Raw genomic sequence first — 21,757 nt, 5'->3', positions numbered from 1 at the left:
CACGTCAGATTCTCCAAAAGCCTAGAAACTTTTAAAACTGCTCTTAAAACTCACCTCTTTTCATTGGCTTTTAGAAAGGTTTAATTTATTTGTTTATTTATTTTTTATTTGATCAGCGAGGTGTTTTACGAAATTGTGTTCTATTGTATTTTTATCTGTATTTACTGTACAGCACTTTGGTCAGCCTTGGTTGTTTTTAAATGTGCTCTATAAATAAACTTGACTTGACTTGACTTGATCCATCACAGCTGATTTAAAGGGCTAAATGACTCCTCAGCATTTCTTGAAGTTCTCCAGCAGAGGCCTGGTAATGAACTAATCATTTGATTCAGGTGTGTTAACCCAGGGTGCGATCTAAAACCTGCAGGACACCGGCACTCGAGGCCTGGAGTTGCCTACCCCTACTCTAACCACATTAGAAAGAAACACGTATGTAATTCATCCATTAAATAATAAATACCTGATTGATATTTCTCGCACTGTAAGAGACAGTCTAACTGGACCTGGATTCTACATGAAAACATCAACATCTACACTTCGACCAGATATGAAAGAATCGTAACTGTGCAACAGACGTCAGTTTGTTCATGTAAAAGTTCCACTGGGGTCAGTGCTAGGACCAATTCTGCTTCTCTTTGGCAGTTCATTAGAAGACATAGCATACACTTTCACTGCTATGCAGATGACACACAAATTTCTCTATCTATGAGGCCAGATAGCACACACCAATCAGTTAAAGTGCAGGAATTTCTCAAAGGCATAAAGACCTGGATGGCCTCTAATTTTCTGCTTCTAAATTCAGATAAAACTGAGGTTATTGTACTCGGCCCTGGAAATCTTAGAAATATGGTATCTAACCAGATTCTTACTCTGGATGGCATTACCAGTAACAATGTAAGGAATCTTGGAGTCATTTCTGTCCTTCAATGAACATATTAAAAAAAATATAGGACTGCATTCTTCCATTTGACACTGAATCCTCCTTAAGCTAAGATGCAATAAGCTAAGGTCGCTCCTAAACTCTAAATTATTGACAGCTGTGGGAAAAGCCAAATTTCCTGATCGATTTTCACCCTCACCTCCTTTTTATCCTGTGAAAAGGACAAAAGAACAGAAATAAAGAAGTGACTGTCAAGCTTTTAACCAACATCATAACAAGCCACAGAAGATTAAAGTTTGGGAACAGCTGCTCCTGATATGAAGCTGCCAGTAAACACTAAAAGTACTTCTTATTCTAAATGAGCCATTCCAGTCGCATTAATCTCAGTTAAGATAGTCTGTAGCAGCACATCATGATGAGTTATTTAAACTCATCAAATATGCCGTAAACCATAAATGCTCTGCAGCATTTTCCTCTGAAATCAAGTGATGGAGCAGAAAAGTAGTCTGAAATGTTTTTTTTGTTCTGTTCTGTAATCTCAGACCGATATCTGATGTGAAGTGCTGTTTTTAAAATCCCGACACTTCACCGTGAGGGGGGATTCCTCTGAAGTGCCTGGCCTTGAGTGCAGGTTAATAACTTACACACACTCCCACTTCAGATCATCAGCCTAATGCATAGTGAAGAAAAACACGGCATTCTGGTTAAACGTATGGACTCTGACAGGAGGTGCGGTAGGATTTGTTCCCATGGAAACGCTCTGAAAGCTTCGTGACAACTACTGACGTCATCTGAGCTGTTTCTACTCTTTGAGGTGTCCCTTTTTTTATTCTTTAATCTTCATTGGGTTCAAATCCCATTTATCCAAGCTGAACAGCAACAGGGTTGCAGCAGAGTGGAAGCAGTGGAGCACTGCAGCAACCTGCAGGTCTGAAAACAGTTTGCATTATTAAGGGTGTGGCCTCTCAGACTGATAGGTGGATGATGACACAGATGGTTGCAGCTGCTAGTTTCACCTGAACTGGGCCTCTGGACCATGTTTGTCCTGTTGGAGCCTTTTGGAGCATTTTTAATGACTTCATGTGACCAATAACATGGCTGCTACGAGGTTACTGTACTAACAGACTGTTGAAAATGCTAATGCTGAAGCTTCAGACTGCGACATCAGTGAAACTCATGGTGGCAGGTCTGTGATTATCATACTTTTCATGTTTCAAGTCTGGCAGAAATTCTGCAGCGGTCGAGTTCTTCAGGCTCTTTATTCTCTGCAGTGAGCACTTTTCACATTTCACAGATGTGGCGAGCTTTTAACTTGTGAAACAATTACCAACTCTTATAAGATTGTTGGAATAATAAAAAATACCTGCTCTTTCCTGTTACATCCTTAAACTGACAGAGGAGTGAAGGAGTGACAGACAGATGCCATACACTGATTGGACCACATTATGCTGCTATTACTGCAGCTCAACAATCATGAGCAGAAGATCAGCCAGTAAACTCTGTTTACTACTCTCTGTGTGTGTGTGTGTGCGTGTGTGTGTGTGTGTGTGTGTGTGTGTGTGTGTGTGTGTGTGTGAGAGAGAGAGAGAGAGAGAGAGAGAGAGAGAGAGAGCATGCACAGGTATTTTCATTTCACATCGTTATTTCAATTATACGTGTGTGTGTGTGGTGGGGAATACACAGTGACAGCTCATGAATAATTCCCCCCCGTGCAGGAAGCGTGTGTTTATCTACCCTTTAGACTGCTTATTGACACAAACACACACACACACACAGAAATACATCAGAATAAACACGCTGAGGCGGCCGGGTGGGAGTGCTGCAGACATTTATCAGACGGGCTAACAAAGAGAAGTCAGAGTGATGCTCCTGAAGATTAACAGGGTGGTTTCACTGCAGTCAGTGTCAGTTTACTGCCTGATGCATTCACTGACATCCTGTTCACAATGAAGTTTGAATCCACTTTCCTCTTTGAGGCTGCGTTTCTGTTCAGAAAAAAAAATTCTTTGTTTGTGCATCTGCGACAAGCTCAGATTGAACAACAGAGGCCTCGCAGGTGACGGGGGTCAAGTACGCGAGCACGGACTCGTGATTTGTACAACTGGAACACCAGCGTACTTGATGATGTCACAGGTCCGGAGTTTTTACTTCCGTCCCCTCTTAATTTAACTGTGAGTAATATGTTATGAAGCTTAACTTTAATCACAGGCAAACCGATTTACTCAGGAACAAATAAAACACTGAAATAAACCAAACATTAACATTTAGAAGTGATCTAAGTTACTTATATATCATGTTTAACCTCAGTAGTGAAATCTTTATTAATAAAAATAGTGTACATGTACATACATGTACATACCTTAATAAAAACAAGCAGGTGAGATGTTAGAACGCTTTTTATTTTTATTTTAGTACAATAGACAGCTGCTGGGGTTTGGGGTTTGTTTAACCTGAGTAGCGAAAAGACCGCGGGGGGGTTGAAAACGATGTGCCGAGAGTCCGCTGTTCTCGCCGGCTCTAATGATCCTCGACCTCGCTGTTTTCTTTGGAGCTGGCAGGTCACAGACGTCTCCAAAAACGTCGGAGCGCGTTTGGAAATATATGATATCTTGATAAATCGAGCAGATATTTGAAGTTTACACAGCTACATTCTCGCTTGAAAATAACTTAAAAGTTTATTTTGTGACCCAGAAAGAGTAATATTTAAAAGTTTTTAGCCGCGCTCCTCCATCATTGCCGCGTTTGGGTTTTGGACGAAATGCATTCTGGGATATTTAGCTGTACCAAGTCCACACAAGTTACCACTGATGCATGTTCGATAAAACGGGCGGAGCGAGAACACATCCGGGACTTTTTCGCGTTCTCGGCTTGATGCGTACTTTGAATTGGAACAGTACTTGGTCTCCGACTGATGACGTATCACGAGTACACAAGAACGCAAGTACGCACAAGTACGCATATTGAGAAAGGCCCCGCCTCTCCAGTCCCACCGTCCCACTGTGACATCACCATGTGAATACTCTGTTCACCCCTCCCCCCTTACACATGCTGTGTGGCCCAAACAGGGTTTAGTTACATGAAAGTAGCAAAGTGTGCTTTAACATATAACAGCCAGCCTTACCCAGCACTCACATCTCCAAAACACTGATGTCCAGAAACCGGTGGGTGGGTGATTGAGCGGATCATGCTTTGGATATAAAGCCTATAAAACAGAGAAGAAACTGTCTTTCCTATTAGTGATTTTTATTTAGTGATTTTGTTGACATCAATAATCATCATGGATTCATTTTTAAATCAGTCATTGGTTTATTTCTGTTATTACTGTTGTTGTGTAAAGTGCCAGAGATTCCTGTTTGATCCCAGGAGGAGACAATGATCTCAAGTGGTGTAAATCGAATACACACCCCTGCCGTGGGGATCTCTAGTGAATAACAGAGCGGCCGAAAGCAGCTTTTTGTCTCGCGGCTGAAGAAGTGTCATGAAAAGTCATTTGTATCTGATCTGCAAACATCCTTTGTTGTGTTTTTTGTGTTAAAGTTTCCATAAACTGCTGCGGTCAGTAAAACACTCAGCCGAGGGCACCACGAAGCACAGAGATGCTCTGAGGAGACGCCCGACCCTCCAACACCGCCGCCACACACACACTGACACACACACGTACAGACACACACACGTACAGACACACATACACACACACACAGTGACAGGGTGGCAGGGTTACCAGTCACTGTGAGCAATCAGAGCAGTGTGCAGAGACAGAGATGCCACATACCTGCCACCATCCATCAACATCACAGCCTCACACTTGTCCATTTAAATTCATGTCAACAGCAGAAGAGAAGAGAAGAGAAGAGAAGAGGAGAGTCAAACTGAAACCATGAAGCACTTTAATAAAAATGTGGTAATTTAAACAGGAACTCTTGTAGCAAAATCTGATATTGTAGTGGAAAAATAATAAACCCAGTTTTGTTAAAAGCACCAGGATTACAAGCAGGCCTCATTCTGTGCTGGAAATCACTGCAGGTGCTCAGAAATGCTTTTGAAAACCATCGCAGCTCATTACTGCATCCACACAGGAAGTTCAAACCCCACCATGCAAAGAACAAACAGACCCCCAGAAACGCTGCCCCCTTTCTCTGAGGTCATGTCAGATGAGGCTGAGTGGAGACCGTCCCACACTCTTCAGGCTAAATAGAGAAGAAACTATCCTGCCTGGTGTAAGCACACAGGTCAAAACGCTCTGTTAGTACAGTAACCTCACAGCAGCCATAGTGCTGGTCACATGACGTCATTTAAAAGATGCTCCAAAACGCTCCAGAGGTCCAGTTCAGGTGAAGCTAGCAGACAGCTAGCAGCAACAGCTGCCTGTGTCAGCATCCACCTGTCAGTCACAGAAGGCACGCCCCTAATGATGCAACCTCTAAGCATTAATGCAATTTAAACAGGTGAGTTATAAAAACATCCTCCCTCCATAGCACTGTTATGAAGGAGGAAACATTAGTTTGACAAAGAAGAATATAATTCATAAGTAAATAACAAGGAGAGGATTTCCCGTCTGTCTGCGGCACTGGGAGGTGTCAGCTTAGTCCCACGGGGAGCTGCATGTAAATAAGCCTGAGTCTTTGGGCTGACATTTTAACAGGCCGGCTTCCTCGTCCCTGAGGTCAGTCGAGTCTTCGCTTTGACAAAGAAACATGCAAATAACTGCAGGCAGAGACACAAAATATCATCTCTGTCAGCGCTGCATTTATCTCTCTGTGAAAATACAGAGCACACGTTAAACGGCAGGGAGTCAGTGCCCATAGACTACATTTTAAATCTTTACAGCAGAAATAAACATGTTTACAGCCTGATAAACAAACTGTTTGGTCTCTGTGGATAATTTAAACCTTCATAACACCTGTAGGAGGATATAACTTTTTTTATGACTTACTTGTTAAAAGTGCATTGAAGTATAAGTACTTTAACTGTGGTAAAATATCTGGATATTTGATATGGTTCAGAGTCAGATAAAAATACTAAAGACACTTTTGAGTTTCACACAGAGAAACAAAAGTGTTGTGGATCAGTGAGCCCCAGACCTGCTGTATGTATTAGTGGATGATCCGATATCATCGTGTTGGTGTTGTTCCCAGATCATCATGAAAATGTTGTTCCAGGTTCAACATTGCAAGTGACCAATCACATTGTTCTGACGTTATTCTTTTGCGCGCCAAGCCATTTGTGCATTTATGAAATTCCAATGTTGCAAGGACAATATCAGTTCGTTTATTAAAGGGTTACGGTTACGGTTAGGGTCAGGGTCCGTTGATCGGCGGACAGAAGCAATTTCTCGCAGCTTAAGTACAGTTTTTTGTTTTAAGGCGGTTTTTCCCGGAGTCGCAAAAGTATGACGTCACAACATTCTGATTGGTCACTTGTTGATCCTGGAACAACATCTAGTATGATGATCTGGGAACAACATCAACACGAGGATATCAGATCGTGCAGTTTCTCCAGCCTCTGCCCTCCCACCCCCCACCCCCCGCCTGGACTTCCTCCTCCTCTAGCCCTCAGTTTGATTATTCTGTTAAATCAAAGCATGTGAAGTAACAGAAGATAACAGCGAGTTCCTTTCATCAGAACAAAGCTGGTTTGTGCCTGGAGGATGGGAAACTGAAGATATGCAGCGGTCATGCAAAGGCACGTGTGAGTCTGCATAAAGAAAAAACCCTACCCTCTAACCCTCTGCTCAGGCTGTCCTCCTGGACATCTGCAGACCTGCAGGGCCACAAACACGCCTACAAACACACAAGCTGATTTTAAATTCCCAAACTTCTAAAGACATGATTATTTCTCACTGATTTGGTGGTAAACATATAAAACAAGGAGATGGAGCAGAGCAGCAGGAAACTTCAGGTGAAAAAAAAAAAGACAAAGATGTTTTTATAAAAGCCTTAAAGCCACTCACAGGAACTAACGCAGGAACAATGGTTGCCATCATGTTGATGTTAATGACTGTTTGTCCTGTGAAAGCTGAGAGAGCGCACAGGTGTGGGAGGAAAACACAAACCACTCTTTGTCTGGCTGCAGGAGGATGGAGAAAGATGGAGACCGAGGACAAGAAGGATGATTGACTTAGATTTAAATATACTAAAGGGGCAGGGCCAAGAGATGGCCACTATAGACTGTATATGAAAGATATGTATATGTAGGTAGCTTCCAGGTGCCTGAAATGTTTTCTAATGACCATCAGGGGGCGCCTCCTCTGAAGTCTGACGTTGTTGAGGTCTGTTAACCATCATATCCAGCTTCTTAACCCCAACACACAGCAGTTAAAGTGCTAACTGATTGGTGATGTCACAGTGCCGTCTTTTATATACAGTCTGTGTATATTACTTTCTCTCCATGCTGAACGTGGAAAATACAGTCACTGCTCTCTCTCGCCTGCATATTTCCCCATTCGGACAAATGTCAGCATGTGTGCTGTAATGTGTTGTGATTGGTCAGTTAGGACGCCTGTTTCTTCACCACAGGAAGTGCAGTGTGGTCAGAAGCAGCAGCAGCTTGTGGTGGTTTAAGGTGATGCTCTCAGAGGGATGCAGGCAGTGATACTGGAGGATCACGTACAGGCCAACAGCACCTCCCTGTGGACCCCTGAAGAACTGCAGGGACTGAGTGGAGCACCAGCAGTTGATTCGTGTCTGTCACTGTTTTTAACGTGGGTGTTTGCTGCCGTGACGTCATCGACCTCTCCTGTAGCTGGTCGGCGTCCACGGGGACTCGGTGTGGATTTTTTTAGGCTTTAACTGGAATCTTCTGCTCTGACTCTTTTACAATTTTGCAGCATTTTTGTTCCTGCACTTCAAGCTGTGTGTTTGTCGTGCGCGTGCTCACAGAGCTCTGCATGAAGCTCCAGCTGTTCCCCACACAGTCCTCCACGGCAGCTTCAAGCAGTGCAAAGCATAAAGTTCCTGTTCAGGCTGTGCTGAGACTGAGGTTTAAGTTCAACAAACCATCTGGGCGCTTTGATAAAATCCTAAATTATAATGAAATAAGCAACACAGCAGGTGATTCTCATTCATTAAGAGAGATAAATTAACTTTTATGGATTCATAACTTTCCCAGACACTTCCAATAACAGGTTCAAGCATCTGTTGGACTCCTTTAATTAAAGGAGTTCACCTGTCGCTCCCTAGGTAACTTATTGTGACTTATTGTGAGCTCACTGATGGATATTTATTAGTGAATAAGTGATGTAATGAGTCTCAGGAGCTTCAGTTCATCAGTAAGATGTAAAAACAGTTTGATGGATGTTGATGGAGCTCTGTTTTGGTGGAGGTCTGGGCTCTGAGCTGCTGCTATGCCCTTTGTGTTTTCATGCACTTTACAGATTTCTGTGAATCTGCAGCATTAATAATGTGCAGCTGTGTGGACCCATGAGTGACGCATCCACAGGAAAGGTGACTCAGGTGTCTCAGCAGACTGAACTATAATTCACTTAGTGTACTGGGTTATAAAGCACACCTGTAGCCCATCCTGCTCTCACTCTGGCTGCAGCTGACGCAGGTATGTGGGAAACAGACTCACCTGGGGAGCAGCTGGTAGCAGCACTGGGCTGTCCTCGTGTAAACTTCCTCCCAGCTACCTGTGCTCACCCGGTGGTTGAGCTGAGCTGCGTTTGTGTGGATACACACACATATGTAGTGAGAGGAGTTTTCTGGAAGAAGATTCATGAGTTTAAGGATGTTTTTAAGAGGGTGTAGGTGTTTCCATGTCACACCATCCCGTGCTCCAGCCGTCCATCCACCACGACCTCCTTGCTGCTCAGACTCCTTCATGTTAACCCACAGCTGTGTTCATACACGGCATTAAACACACGACCGCTCAGGAATGATGACACAGCAGCTTTTATTTCAGACTGCACTTCAGGCACCAACAGGAAACATTCAGCGGCGATGCATGCAGTTTGTACATCCACCAATGAGCACGCAGTGCCTACAAAGAACACACACATTCATCGTCACATCAAGCTTTTGGCATGAGAAAAAAAAAAAAAAAAGAGTACACTGAATCTAAAGGAACCACAAGAACCGCACAGAACGCACAGAACCTCACACCTGATTTAAAGACACAATAAAAATGGAATTTACACTTTTCTTTGGATGTGTTTGAATTATTATTTTGACCTTGATCAGAAGACATCAGCATTTCTAATGCGGCATGAAATGAGCACGACAGAACATCTGGATTCAACATCTGTCTCTGCTGAAGTTCTGCAGGTCCTCATAAAATAACCTCTGACGTTAAACTGACCACAGAGTGCAAATCATCATCATCATGAACACGCTGATGTGCAGGCTCCTCCTCCTCGTCTCCTTCCTCTCTGAGTGGAAGCAGGACATGAAGGTCATGAGTGTGAGAACGTCACAGCATCACATCACTACACTGTACGAACACAGCGAGGGCAGGAAGCAGTGTGTGTGTGTCTGTGTGTGTGTCTAGTTAGTGTTTGGCCTCTCGGGGGTAGAACTCGGCCAGTGTGCTCTGGGGGATCCTCTTAAGCATCTCTTTGGGGAAGATCCTCATGAGCTGCCAGCCAATGTCCAGAGTCTCAAACACGCTGCGATTCTCATAGGCACCTAAACACAAACACACGGACAGGTGAACACCAGTGTCTGACATCACAGCAGTTTGATGTGGGTATCGGGTGGACAAAGAGTCACATGACCCGTGAAATGCTCCTCCTAATGTGAGGGCACTCAGAGCCTGAAGCAGATAACCCGGGTTAACAGAGAAAGCTGATAACCATCATCATCGTACCTGTCATCTCTGACTGGGAGTTAGGATTTATTAAAGTTTATTTAAGTATCAAAAGTCTGTTAAAGCTGCCAAATCTGCCTTTTTGTCTAGCATTATTATGACTAATAGCCACAACCCCCGAGCACTTTTTAATACTTTTAATTCTGTGATAAACCCTCGCACTACCACTTATAGGGATGCTTCCCCTGCTCTTTGTGATAAATTCTTAAAGTATTTCTCTGATAAAATCTCAGCTCTAAGGGCTTCTCATCCATCTCATCCATCATCAGTTTTAGACCCAGTTCCAGCTTCTGAATGCTTGACTGTCTTTCAACAGTTTGAGCCAGTGTTTTATTCTGCTTTAAAAGATATGATTGATCATCTCAAAATCTCTGGTTCCCTGCATGATATTCTTCCTTCTCGTTTCTTTAAGGAAGCTTTACATGTTATTGGTCCTTGTATCTTATCTCTGCTGAATGCATCATTGTCATCAGGTTGTGTACCGTCTGTCTTTAAGCATGCTGTTGTGCAACCTATTATGAAAAAGCAAAATCTTGACCCTAATGGTCTCACTAACTACAGCAACACTCCTCGGCTTCTGCCCCTATTTATTGTGGTGTGCCTCAAGGGTCCGTGCTTGGTCCTGCTCTTTTCTCTTTGTACATGTTGCCCTTGGGATTAATTTTTAGTAAATACAACATCTCCTTTCACTGTTATGCCGATGATATCCAGATTTATTCACCTTTGAAATCCGATGTGTCTGCTTCTTTGCAACCTCTGTTCAACTGTTTGCATGAAGTTAAAATTTGTTTATCACATAATTTTCTTACATTGAACGAAGACCAAAATCACTAGACCAGTTAGCTGATGCCCTAGGCCCTCTCGCTAGCCATCTTTCGTCCACTGTAAGAAACCTCGGAGTGTTCCTGGATGGCTCTTTTAAACTCGAGAAACAGGTCTCCACTGTGGTAAAAAACAGCTTTTACCAGTTGCGTCAGATTTCCAAAGCAAAGCCGTTCCTTCCTTTAAAGGACCTTGAAAAGCTTATCCACGCATTTATCACATCCAGATTGGACTACTGTAACTCCCTCTACTCAGGCCTCCAACACTCCTCTCTTTGCCGGCTCCAGTTAATTCAAAATGCAGCTGCGCATCTTTTAACAGGTACGAGAATTCATGAACACATAACTCCTATTTTAGCCAAATTACATTGGCTCCCTGTTAAATATCTCATAGATTTTAAAATTCTTTTGTTCACTTTTAATATTTTGAATAATTTTGCGCCCAGTTATCTTTCTGATTTACTCCATTCATACAATCCCAACAGAGCACTTAGATCATCCAACCACAGGCTCCTAGCACAACCTAGGTCTCGAATGAAGTCGAGAGGCGACCGGGCCTTGGCAACCGTGGCACCCAGACTTTGGAATAACCTCCCTGTTCATATTCGTACTGCCGAGTCTATCCAGTCTTTTAAATCACATCTTAAAACGTATCGTTTTACTTTGGCTTTTGATTCTAACTAGTTGGCTGTTTTAGCTTGTTGTGTTGTTACCTATTGTTTGTTGTCCTCTTTTATTGTTTGTTTTAACTGTCTCATGTTTTTATTGACTGTGAAGCACTATGGTCAACACTGTTGTTTTAATATGTGCTATATAAATACATTTTGATTTGATTTGATTTGATTTTGATTAAAGCAATTAATAAATCCTAACCAGCTTTCCAAAGAAAGCTGGATATGTTCAACGTAGTTACATAAAGGTGAACAAACAAGCAAACAAAGAGTCCAATGGCACCTTGAGAGATGAAGTTTTTCTCAAACTTGGTGAGGAACTCCAGGTACAGCAGATCATCGGCCGTCAGAGCCTCCTCTCCCACCACTGCCTTCATGGCCTGGACATCCTTCCCTATAGCATAACAGGCATACTGCACACACACAGACATACACACACTTAGATTAAGCAGGAAGACAGGAGCGTGCAGCCTGGAGCAGGTGTATACGTACGAGCTGGTTGGAGACGTCAGAGTGGTCTCTGCGGGTCATTCCCTCCCCGATGGCGGACTTCATGAGACGGGAGAGAGACGGAAGCACATTGATGGGAGGATAGATCTGAGTGGAGGAAGACGGGGAGGACAGGTCAGGGTCACCTGATGGCTCTGACGTATGCCAGGTTGACTGACAGAGCCTGGCATTCCTCTACCTGAGGCCGGCTACAGAGCTCAGAGCTCCACAGGTGACGTCTGAAGGCGGAGCTTTGTTACCTGTCTGTTGTGAAGCTGTCTGTCCACGTAGATCTGTCCCTCAGTGATGTACCCGGTCAGGTCAGGGATGGGATGGGTGATGTCTGCGAGAGATGAGAACTTGCTGTGAAATCCACAAAATTCCAATCCTTTGTATGTGAGATGAGCACGTGTGTGTCTGAGTATGTGTGTGTACCGTCGTTGGGCATGGTGAGGATGGGGATCTGGGTGATGGAGCCGCTGCGTCCCTCAACCCTGCCGGCTCTCTCATAGATGGTTGCCAGGTCGGTGTACATGTATCCGGGGAAACCTCGGCGTCCTGGCACTTCCTCTCTGGCTGCGGACACCTGGTGGCGGGGAGCAATCACATGATCATTTCCAGTTTCCTGCAGCGATTTGGGGTTACGGTAAGTGAGAGTGAAAGAGCAGCTGACCTCTCTGAGCGCCTCTGCGTACGAGCTCATATCGGTGAGGATGACAAGCACGTGCTTCTCACACTGATAGGCCAAGTACTCGGCCGCCGTCAGTGCCAAGCGGGGGGTGATGATCCGCTCGATTCTGCAACACAATGGCCCGATAATCTGTGAATGTGGGCCGACCCCCGGTGCAGGTTAGCCTCAGCCATCACTAACTCTTAGAAGAACACAGCTCGACCTGCAGAGCACACCTGTGTGTTCCTGCAACGTTACAAAACTGCTGTTTGAGCGCCTGAAGGTGAACCCCCAAACACTTGACCCACTCCCACGGCCCATACAGCAAATCTGACATCATCTATGAAACACCTGGAAATCTGCCTTCAGCTCTGTCTGTTTGTCTGTGTGTGTGTGTGTGTGTGTGTGTGTGTGTGTGTGTGTGTGTGTGTGTGTGTGTGTGTGTGTGAGCTTTGTTCTTAATGTTTTGTCCTACGTCGGGTCATTGGCCAGGTTGAGGAACAAGCAGACATTGTCCATGGAGCCGTTCTCCTCGAAGTCCGACTTGAAGAACCTGGCTGTCTCCATGTTCACCTGAGGGCGGAGAGTAGATCACTGAGCTCTGTGAGTGGGAGTTTGCAGGTGCTGAGTGTGTGGGGCAGCTTTAAGACATCAATAAACTTGCTCTCATATTCAGAGGCTTCTGATGAGGAAGCATCTGAAGAACTCACCCCCATGGCGGCAAAAACAATGGCAAAGTTGTCCTCGCTGTAGTCCATCACGTCCTTTGACTTCTTCACCAAACCGGCCTGCCGGCAGATCTGAGCTGCAATCTGAGACAGAAGAAGAGGGATCTGATTTCCTTTTCAGTCATTACATCACAATAATGAAGAGGAGGTGATGTGTTTACCGACCCTGCCGCCTCTCGGAGTAGGGTGCGAGTACCTCGTTGTGCGGCAGCCCGGCAGCAGAGAAAATGGGGATTTTCTGCCCTCTGGCGATGCTGTTCATGCCATCGATGGCAGAGATGCCAGTCTGGATCATCTCCTCAGGGTAAATGCGGCACTGAGGGTTTATGGGCTGTCCTGAGGAGAACGTGGTTACAAACACATGTATGAAGGAACTGAACACGTGATCCACTGCAGCAGATAATAACAACTCCAAGAAGTCAGAGACAAGTACACGGAGATTCACAGGTGCAGTTTATGAGGACTCGAGGAAGTCAACATGAAAGCTGAAAACTGAATGTATTTTTCTATTTCAAAACTACAATTATAATGGATTGGATTTATATAGCGCTTTTCAAGGCACCCAAAGCGCTTTACAATACCACTATTCATTCACTCTCACATTCATACACTGGTGGAGGCAAGCTACAGTTGTAGCCACAGCTGCCCTGGGGCAGACTGACAGAAGCGAGGCTGCCATATCGCGCCATCGGCCCCTCTGACCAACACCAGTAGGCAAGTAGGGTAAAGTGTCTTGCCCAGGGACACAACGACCAGGACAGAGAGCCCAGGGATCGAACCGGCGACCTTCCGGTTACAGATGCGATTCCCAGCCCCCTGAGCCACGGTTTAGCGAAATAAAGTTCCTAAAAATAAACTCATCATGACCCACAGCACAAGAGACTCTGCCCACAACTCTACGTCCTAAAACACATCCTTTAAATTTATTCTAATCACATTTTACTTAAAAACTCATAGAAAGCTGTTTTTATCGTTTCCCTCCTTCTGAAATCTGACTTTTCTCCGATTAAACCTCCAAACTTTTGATTCTGTGGGTCGTTCTTTGACCTGAACCGCATGTGAGTCCACGCGATCAAGCCCAGCTCGAACCCTGAGTGACGTCAGTGTGTAACCACATGTTCCACACTGAGGTGAGGTATTAATGAGAAGGTGGGCGTTACTGTGACTGCGAGTCAAACATACAGACAGAGCCTGATTTTGACCACGTGTGTCTCTATAAAACATTAAAACTGAGATCAGGTTAAATCTGCTGTGTTTTCTCTCATTTCTGACATTTTTCCTCCGAACAAGTCGAAGAAACTTTACTGCCTGTTTCAGATGTTTGCATCAGACTGCTGCACCAATCAGATCATGGCAAGTCTCCTCGAAGCAGAGACATACCCATGATGTCCAGGAAGTCTTCGGCCAGGACAGCGGGTCCTCGGTCGATGGGTTTACCCGACCCGTTAAACACACGACCTGCAAACACAAAAACACGCCTCAGCACACATCTGAGGACCTCATCACACATTCAACAGCGGACGGGGATTCATGAGGACCTTTGTGAACCTCATTCTGTCACGTGACGTACCCAGCATGTCCTCTGAGACCGGCGTCCGTAATATGTCACCTGTGAACTCGCAGCTGGTCTTCTTGGCATCGATGCCTGCAGTCCCCTCAAACACCTGCAGAAGGCAGAGCGGAGGAGGAAACAGTTCATCGGGGTCCTTCTGGAAGTGCCCACATTGTGTCAGACTGATGTGAATACCTGCACCACAGCTTTGGAGCCGGTGACTTCCAGCACCTGGCCGCTCCTCCTGGTTCCATCCGGCAGCGTGAGGTGGACGATCTCGGCGTACCTTGGGAACTGTCGGTGTGAAGGGAGACCACGAGAGTTACCAACCTCCACTATACACGTGTCAGAAAACATAGCACAGTTCACCATTTATTTGAGGGAAACTACATAAACGGATTTAAACGTGGTGTGAGGACGCTCCGACTGCAGGATCTGCTGGTTTTATTGAGAGACGCTTAGTAAAGAGGACGCTGAGACAAACAGCTGAGGAGGTTTTCCTCTTACCTTAACCTGGTCCAGGATCACCAGCGGCCCGTTGACTCCAGACACTGTTTTGTAGGCTGAGGAGACAAAAACAGCACAAGTCAGTACAGCGTGGGTGGAGCACAGGTGGAGCACAGGTGGAGCGCTGCACAGCTGCAGATCTCCACATGACAGCACCGTTTCTCCAACATGTGAAATCTTCTTTTATAAGCTCAAAGTCTCCACCTGCTGGAAGTCACATGAACCACAGTCTGACGGGAGATACGAGCCTTAGAGACTCTGCAGTGTGCAGAACCTAAATATGAATAAAAAAGTTTCTGTTCAACACGAGCCTCTGAAGAGCGTTTCCCTCTCACTTTAAATCACATCACACTGAAAGAACGGGTGTAATGAGCTCGCACATGTTCACCTGTGCAGGTGAGCCTCATCGCTAACACTTTAATCCTGCTCTAAACACTCCCAGGATCAGACACAGGAGCATTATTCTGAACTGTGACTGTGAACTGCTGTGAAAGAGTGCAGAAACAGATATATAGGTGAGCTGTCAGGAACATTTTTAATGCTCAGCATGTAATTTACAAGCCGACAAAAGTAAGAGATTACAACGCCAGCACCTGAGAGTTTTTTTCAGCCTCCATCATCGCCTGGTTTATTCCATTAACCCTCATCCTCCTCCTCCTGCTGCGGACCTCAGTCTGCCTGATAATGATGATGATGATAATGATGGTGGTGGTGGTGGGACTCACTGAGGCGCGGCTGGGAGATGTAATCCCGTTTGACGGCCATCACATGTTCCCGGGCGGCAGCGGTGGCGGAGGTAGGAGCGGCGGCCGGGGCTCTGCTCCCGCTGACGGCCGAGGACAGCTCGCTCATCGCCCCGTTCACCATCCCTCTGAGCGCCTTCATCGCCATGTTTCCCCGCAGCGGCGTCCGAGTCGTGACAGCAGCGGCGCATGCGCACGAAACTTCAGCTGCATCAGAAAGGACGCCGAGGAATGTGTCTATGGAACCTCAGTGATGCTAAAACAACATTATTATTATTATTATTATTATTATTATTATTATTATTATTATTATTATATAACAATGTGAATGAATAAAAGAAAAGCTGATGTTTGAAAATATTACATTTAACTGAGCTTTTTGTCAATAAATTATTTTTGTAATAATATTGCACTTTTTATCTAAACTTCTCATTAGAATAAAAACAATAATGTTATAATTAGAATACATATAAATGTATGAATTTATAAGATACGATGATAAGAGGTATATTTGGAGGAGTAAAGGTGAGGCTTCCAAACCGAAGAGCACTGAAGCATGGTGTTGGTAGCATCATGCTCTGGGCTGTTTTGCAGTCAGTGGCTTGAATAATGAAGGAGGAGGACTGCCTTCAAATTCATCAACTTCACCTCAAATCAACAGCTAGATGTTTGAAACTTGGACACTAAGGGTGTCCAAATTCATAGGCTGCATCCTCCTGAGACTACATTTGTAGGCCGATTATGTTACAGCGACGTGACGAAGGCTGTCCAAATTCATAGACTCCTCCAAATGCGGCCAACAAATGCGTCCTCCTTTTCCCCAGATTTGAAGGATGGGTCGGGTGTATCCTTGCTGGCCCACCATATCCCAGAATTCACAGCACAGCCCAGCCAATTCCAGTTTCCAACAATGGTGGCAGTTACTTAGTTTTAATTTTGCTCTTATTACTTTTTCTGGGTTACAAAATAAACTTTTAAGGCGAGAATGTAGGTGTGTAAATTTCAAATATCTGCTTGGTTTATCAAGCCATCACATATTTGCAAAAGTCCTCCACTTTTTCTGAGACATCTGTTACCCACCTGCTCAATAGCTAGCCGGGGTGAGAACAGTGAACTATTGTTTTCAGCCACCATCCCCGCGGTCTTTCGCTACTCAGGTTAAACATGATACATAAGTCACTTAGATAATTTGAAAATGTTTTTGTTTGGCTTTTTTCTGTTTTATTTGTTCGTGAGTAAATCAGTTTGGCTGAGATTATAGTTATAGTTTTCACACAGCTGAATAAATGTCAAACAGAAAACTGATTAAACAGAAGTGTGACATGATCGAGAATTTACGCCAGTGTCCTGTTATATTTTACATAGCAAGGAGCAGGCAGCTGAGTTTTTATTAAACTCTACCAAGACACAAAAACTGAAGGCTAGACTATGAATTTGGGGCGATCGTGGCTCAAGAGTTGGGCGTTCGTCTTGTAATTGGAAGGTTGCCGGTTCGAGCTCCGACAGTCTCGGTCGTTGTGTCCCCTTGGCCAAGACACTTCACCCGTTGCCTACTGGTGGTGGTCGGAGGGCCCGGTGGCGCCAGTGTCCGGCAGCCTCGCCTCTGTCAGTGGGGCCGAGGGCGTCTGTGGCTACACTGTAGCTTGCCATCACCAGTGTGTGAATGGGTGGATGACTGTGTATAGTGTAAAGCGCTTTGGGGTCCTTAGGACCAAGTAAAGCGCTATACAAATACAGAGCATTTACCATTTGGACACCCCCACTGTGTTCCAGCAGAACAATGATCCCAAACGCACATCCGAACTGGTTTTGGATAAAGCAGGATAACATTAAGCTTCTGGAAAGTTCTTCTCAAAGCTCCGACCTCAACCCTGTGGAAAGTTTGTGGACTCTGGTTAAAAGCTAGGTCTGTGCCATGAAACTAAACAATTATCTTTGTCCTGTCTTCCTCCCCTCACTCCCAACCAGTCGGAGCTGAGCCTAATTCCCTTCCTGTTGAAAAGGGTGTTCTTTCCCACTGTCACCAAAGCGCTTGCTCATATAAAGTGCCTTCAGGTGACTGCTGCTGTGATTTCATGCTAAATATATCGATAAAACTGAATTGTGAACTTTATTTTGAAAATCCCAAATAAAGTCAAACTTGTTCTTTAAAGTCAGTAAAGATGTTGGACAATCATTCCAACCTGGAAACATAGCCACTCAAAGAAATCATTAAAAGCCCAAAATGACCCTGATGTTGATGAGTGGATGGAAACTTTGCCCTCAGAACAGCTTCAGACTGTCTCACCCTGCTTTAAAAGTTAGCCTAAACTACGTTTTGTCCAGTTTTACAGTCTTCACTCAGAATTTTAACATGATCACACAGACAGACATTTCTCCATCAGACAGATGGATTATTACGCAACAAATTATTAAATGAGTTTATTCAAAGTGGGACACAATAAATGTTTCGCACACGCTGACAGCTTTCTTCTTCACAGACAGATGCAGAGATTTCTTCTACCTGTTCAGGTGCTACAGCCACAGATGTCATGGAACTGACTGTTTATGCACATGTTTGGCCACCAGGGGGAGCTGGAGCATCAGTGATGTAACCTGATGTCTTGCCCTGTTGCTGTGGGAATCAAACCATCAACTTCAACATTTCCTGCGCTGTGTCTGCGTCTCTGAGCTCAGAACCCAGCGTATCCTCTGAACGCCTGAAACATGTCTGATGTCACTTCCTGAAAAACTGCTCTGTGGTGAACAGACCAGACGCGCAGCTGCCGTGGACTATTTTAGGTGGCGGGTGTATATGGGTCTCCTGGGGCAGGCGGTCAGAGTATGTAAGAGTGTTTCCTGTGTGTGACAGCACAGTGGTGCTGACATCGTGGGGCAGAGTCTGACTGCAAGGTGAATAATCCCAGCTAACTTCAGCCTGCTGTGTCTGAGTCTGGCTCGCACAGCCCGCTCACAGCGTGTCCTTAGGGATGAAAAACGACGCGCTTAAACGTTTTTCAGTCTGACTGAAGGAAACATGAAATTGACTCGAGTCCAAATTTGAACCTTTTTAATGTTCAAATTTTGTAAAACATTAAATTTAATCGAATTAGATGAGTACTAAATGTTCAGTTTAATGTGAGCACATTTTTCTTAATGATTGATTATTTGGACAAATTCAGTTCAATTTCAATTCAATTCAATTTTATTTATTTAGCACCAAATCACAACAACAGACGCCTCAAGGCACTTTATATTGTAAGGTAGGCCCTACAATAATACATACAGACAAAAACACAACAATCATATGACCCCCTTAGAGCAAGTACTCTGGTGACGGTGGATAGAAAAAACTCCCTTTTAACAGGAAGAAACCTCCGGCAGAACCAGGCTCAGGGAGGGGCGGCCATCTGCTGCGACCCGTTGGGGTGAAAGAAGGAAGACAGGATAAAACACATGCTGTGTAAGAGAGACAGAGGTTAATAACAGATATGATTCAATGCAGAGAGGTCTGTTAATACATAGTGAGTGAGAAAGGTGACTGAAAAAGAAATACCCAGTGCATCATGGGAATCCCCCAGCAGCCTACAACTATTGCAGCATAACTAAGGGAGGATTCAGGGTCACCTTATCCAGCCCTGACTATATGATTTAACAAAAAGTAATCTTAAAAGTAGAGATAGTGTCTGTCTCCTGAATCCAAACTGGAAGCTGGTTCCACAGAAGAGGGGCCTGAAAACTGAAGGCTATGCCTGCCAGTCTACTTTTAAATACTCTAGGAACAACAAGTAGGCCTGCAGAGCGAGAGCGAAGTGCTCTAATAGGGTGATATGGTACTACAAGGTCATTAAGATAAGATGGGGCCTGATTATTTAAGACCTTGTATGTGAGGAGCAGGATTTTGAATTCAATTCTGGATTTAACAGGAAGCCAATGAAGGGAAGCCAAAACAGGAGAAATGTGCTCTCTCTTTCTAGTCCCTGTCAGGACTCTTGCTGCAGCATTTTGGATTAACTGAAGGCTTTTCAGCGAGTTTTTGGACATCCTGATAATAATGAATTACAGTCGTCCAGCCTGGAAGTAATAAATGCATGAACTAGTTTTTCAGCGTCACTCTGAGACAGGATGTTTCTAATTTTTGAGATGTTGCGCAAATGGAAGAACGCAGTCTTACATATTTGTTTAATATGTGCGTTGAAGGACATGTCCTGGTCAAAAATGACTCCAAGGTTCCTCACAGTGTTACTGGAGGCCAAGGTAATGCCATCCAGAGTAAGAATCTGGTTAGATACCATATTTCTAAGATTTTCAGGGCCGAGTACAATAACCTCAGTTTTATCTCAATTTAGAAGCAGAAAATTAGAGGTCATCCAGGTCTTTAAAACTTTCCTGCAGTTTAACTAATTGGTGTGTGTTATCTGGCTTCATGGATAGATAAAGTTGGGTGTCATAAGCATAGCAGTCAAATGTGTGCTAGACCTTCTGATGATACTGCCTAAGGGAAGCATGTATAATGTAAACAGAATTGGTCCTAGCACCTACAGCATGCTCTAATCATTCTAATAGAATATTATGGTCAACAGTATCGAACGCTGCACTGAGGTCTAGCGGGACAAGCACAGAGATGAGTCCACTGTCAGAGGCCATAAGAAGATCAGTTTTAACCTTTAACCTTAACCTAAAGCTGTTTCTGTGCTGTGATGAGCTCTGAAACCTGACTGACACTCTTCAAATGAGAAAGTCTGCGGGTCTCCGTGTAATCGGTTTACTGTTCCAATACTTTTAGCCCTCACTGTACTTCCATCTGTGACTTCACCAACATGTAAGAATAACCCGGAAGTGTGAGTACGCCATCTGTAATAGTGTGGTGAGCACATGAGCAGAGATTTCCTCCTCTTTGTGTGTCCTTGAATTGCATCTGCAGATGATCTGTTAGCTGTTTGACAGCTACTCTTTCAAGAATTTTTGATATGAAAGGAAGGTGAGAGAATGGCCTGTAATTAGCTACAGATGGCTTTTTAAGTAACTACAGCCAGCTTGAAGGCCTGTAGTACGTAGCCGATTATTAGAGAGAGGTTGATCATATTTAAGATTGAAGCATTAATTAATGGCAGCACTTCTTTGAGTCAAGTAATTACTGAAGTTAACTCAGAGAGATCAATTGGAGAAAAAGACTAGAGCCTCATAAATAAACATTTCATTTTACATATTTCAGTTTAGTTTCTCTCAGATTTACTGCTTCATGTTTTTCAGTGTCCTCATGTGTGAAAAATGAGTATTCTTAGAATAAACCACTGGTTCAGTTTCTTTGTGGTCATCTCCTTCGTGGTCACTAAATCCCGCAGAGCCATAAACTGTCCCTGATGCTCACAGAGGATTTATGCTTCAGCATGAAAACTGTAATCTGATCTTTTACCTCCTGGGAATGCCGTGACACGTCAGGCCAAAGGAGCTGCAGCTGCTGTGATTGGTCTGTTCACCATGGTGAATTCCTGTTTTTGAATGTATCAATGAAAATAACATCATCATGTGAGTATGCGGAACAATAATCACAGCATGAACAGAAGGACTCCCAGACTCTTGAAGTCACTGAAACCATGCTGAGAACACGTTTGTCCTCCTGTTTCATTAAAGCGGATCCAGATGTGATTATCATGTGTTAAATGTTTCAGTGCTGTGACAGCGCCTGGAGTGATTCATGTGTAGATGGAGCTCTGCAGGAAGTGCAGCAGGAGAATCTGTCCTGTCAGACTCTGCAGCGATACTGCAGGGTCAGAGGTCAAATGATGGACAACTTTATGCTCATTAGCTGGATTGACCGGCAGCTGGACAGGCTCTCATCAGAGGAGTTAGAAGGACAAGAACACGTCAGATGATGCATGACCTCACAGAGGCGTCATGTGACATCTCTGAAG

The 21,757-nt window shown here is 44.4% G+C and overlaps 1 protein-coding gene and 1 pseudogene across 1 annotated transcript; one reads left to right on the top strand and one right to left on the bottom strand.

The window, feature by feature from the left end:
• Positions 1-8,753: 8,753 nt before the first annotated feature.
• LOC146705275 (V-type proton ATPase subunit B, brain isoform-like) lies at positions 8,754-16,069 on the bottom strand. Its single transcript, XM_085462931.1, has 14 exons — positions 15,846-16,069; positions 15,121-15,176; positions 14,809-14,907; positions 14,632-14,725; positions 14,442-14,519; positions 13,258-13,397; positions 13,044-13,145; positions 12,809-12,906; positions 12,337-12,460; positions 12,099-12,249; positions 11,924-12,006; positions 11,667-11,771; positions 11,458-11,587; positions 8,754-9,501 (listed from the first exon to the last, which is right to left on the bottom strand). The coding sequence occupies exons 1-14, from the start codon at positions 16,009-16,011 to the stop codon at positions 9,365-9,367; spliced, it is 1,563 nt and encodes a 520-aa protein (XP_085319057.1). The 5' UTR covers positions 16,012-16,069; the 3' UTR covers positions 8,754-9,364.
• Positions 9,586-11,227, top strand: LOC146705276 (uncharacterized; annotated as a pseudogene).
• Positions 16,070-21,757: the final 5,688 nt, after the last annotated feature.

The sequence above is a fragment of the Copadichromis virginalis genome, linkage group LG7, assembly GCF_057382275.1.
Source record: "Copadichromis virginalis isolate Kocher_CV1m ecotype Utaka linkage group LG7, C_Virginalis_male_GT1.1, whole genome shotgun sequence".
Lineage (NCBI taxonomy): Eukaryota > Metazoa > Chordata > Actinopteri > Cichliformes > Cichlidae > Copadichromis > Copadichromis virginalis.
The sequence above is the reverse complement of the archived record's forward strand: the minus strand, read 5'-3'. Positions and strand labels throughout refer to the sequence as shown.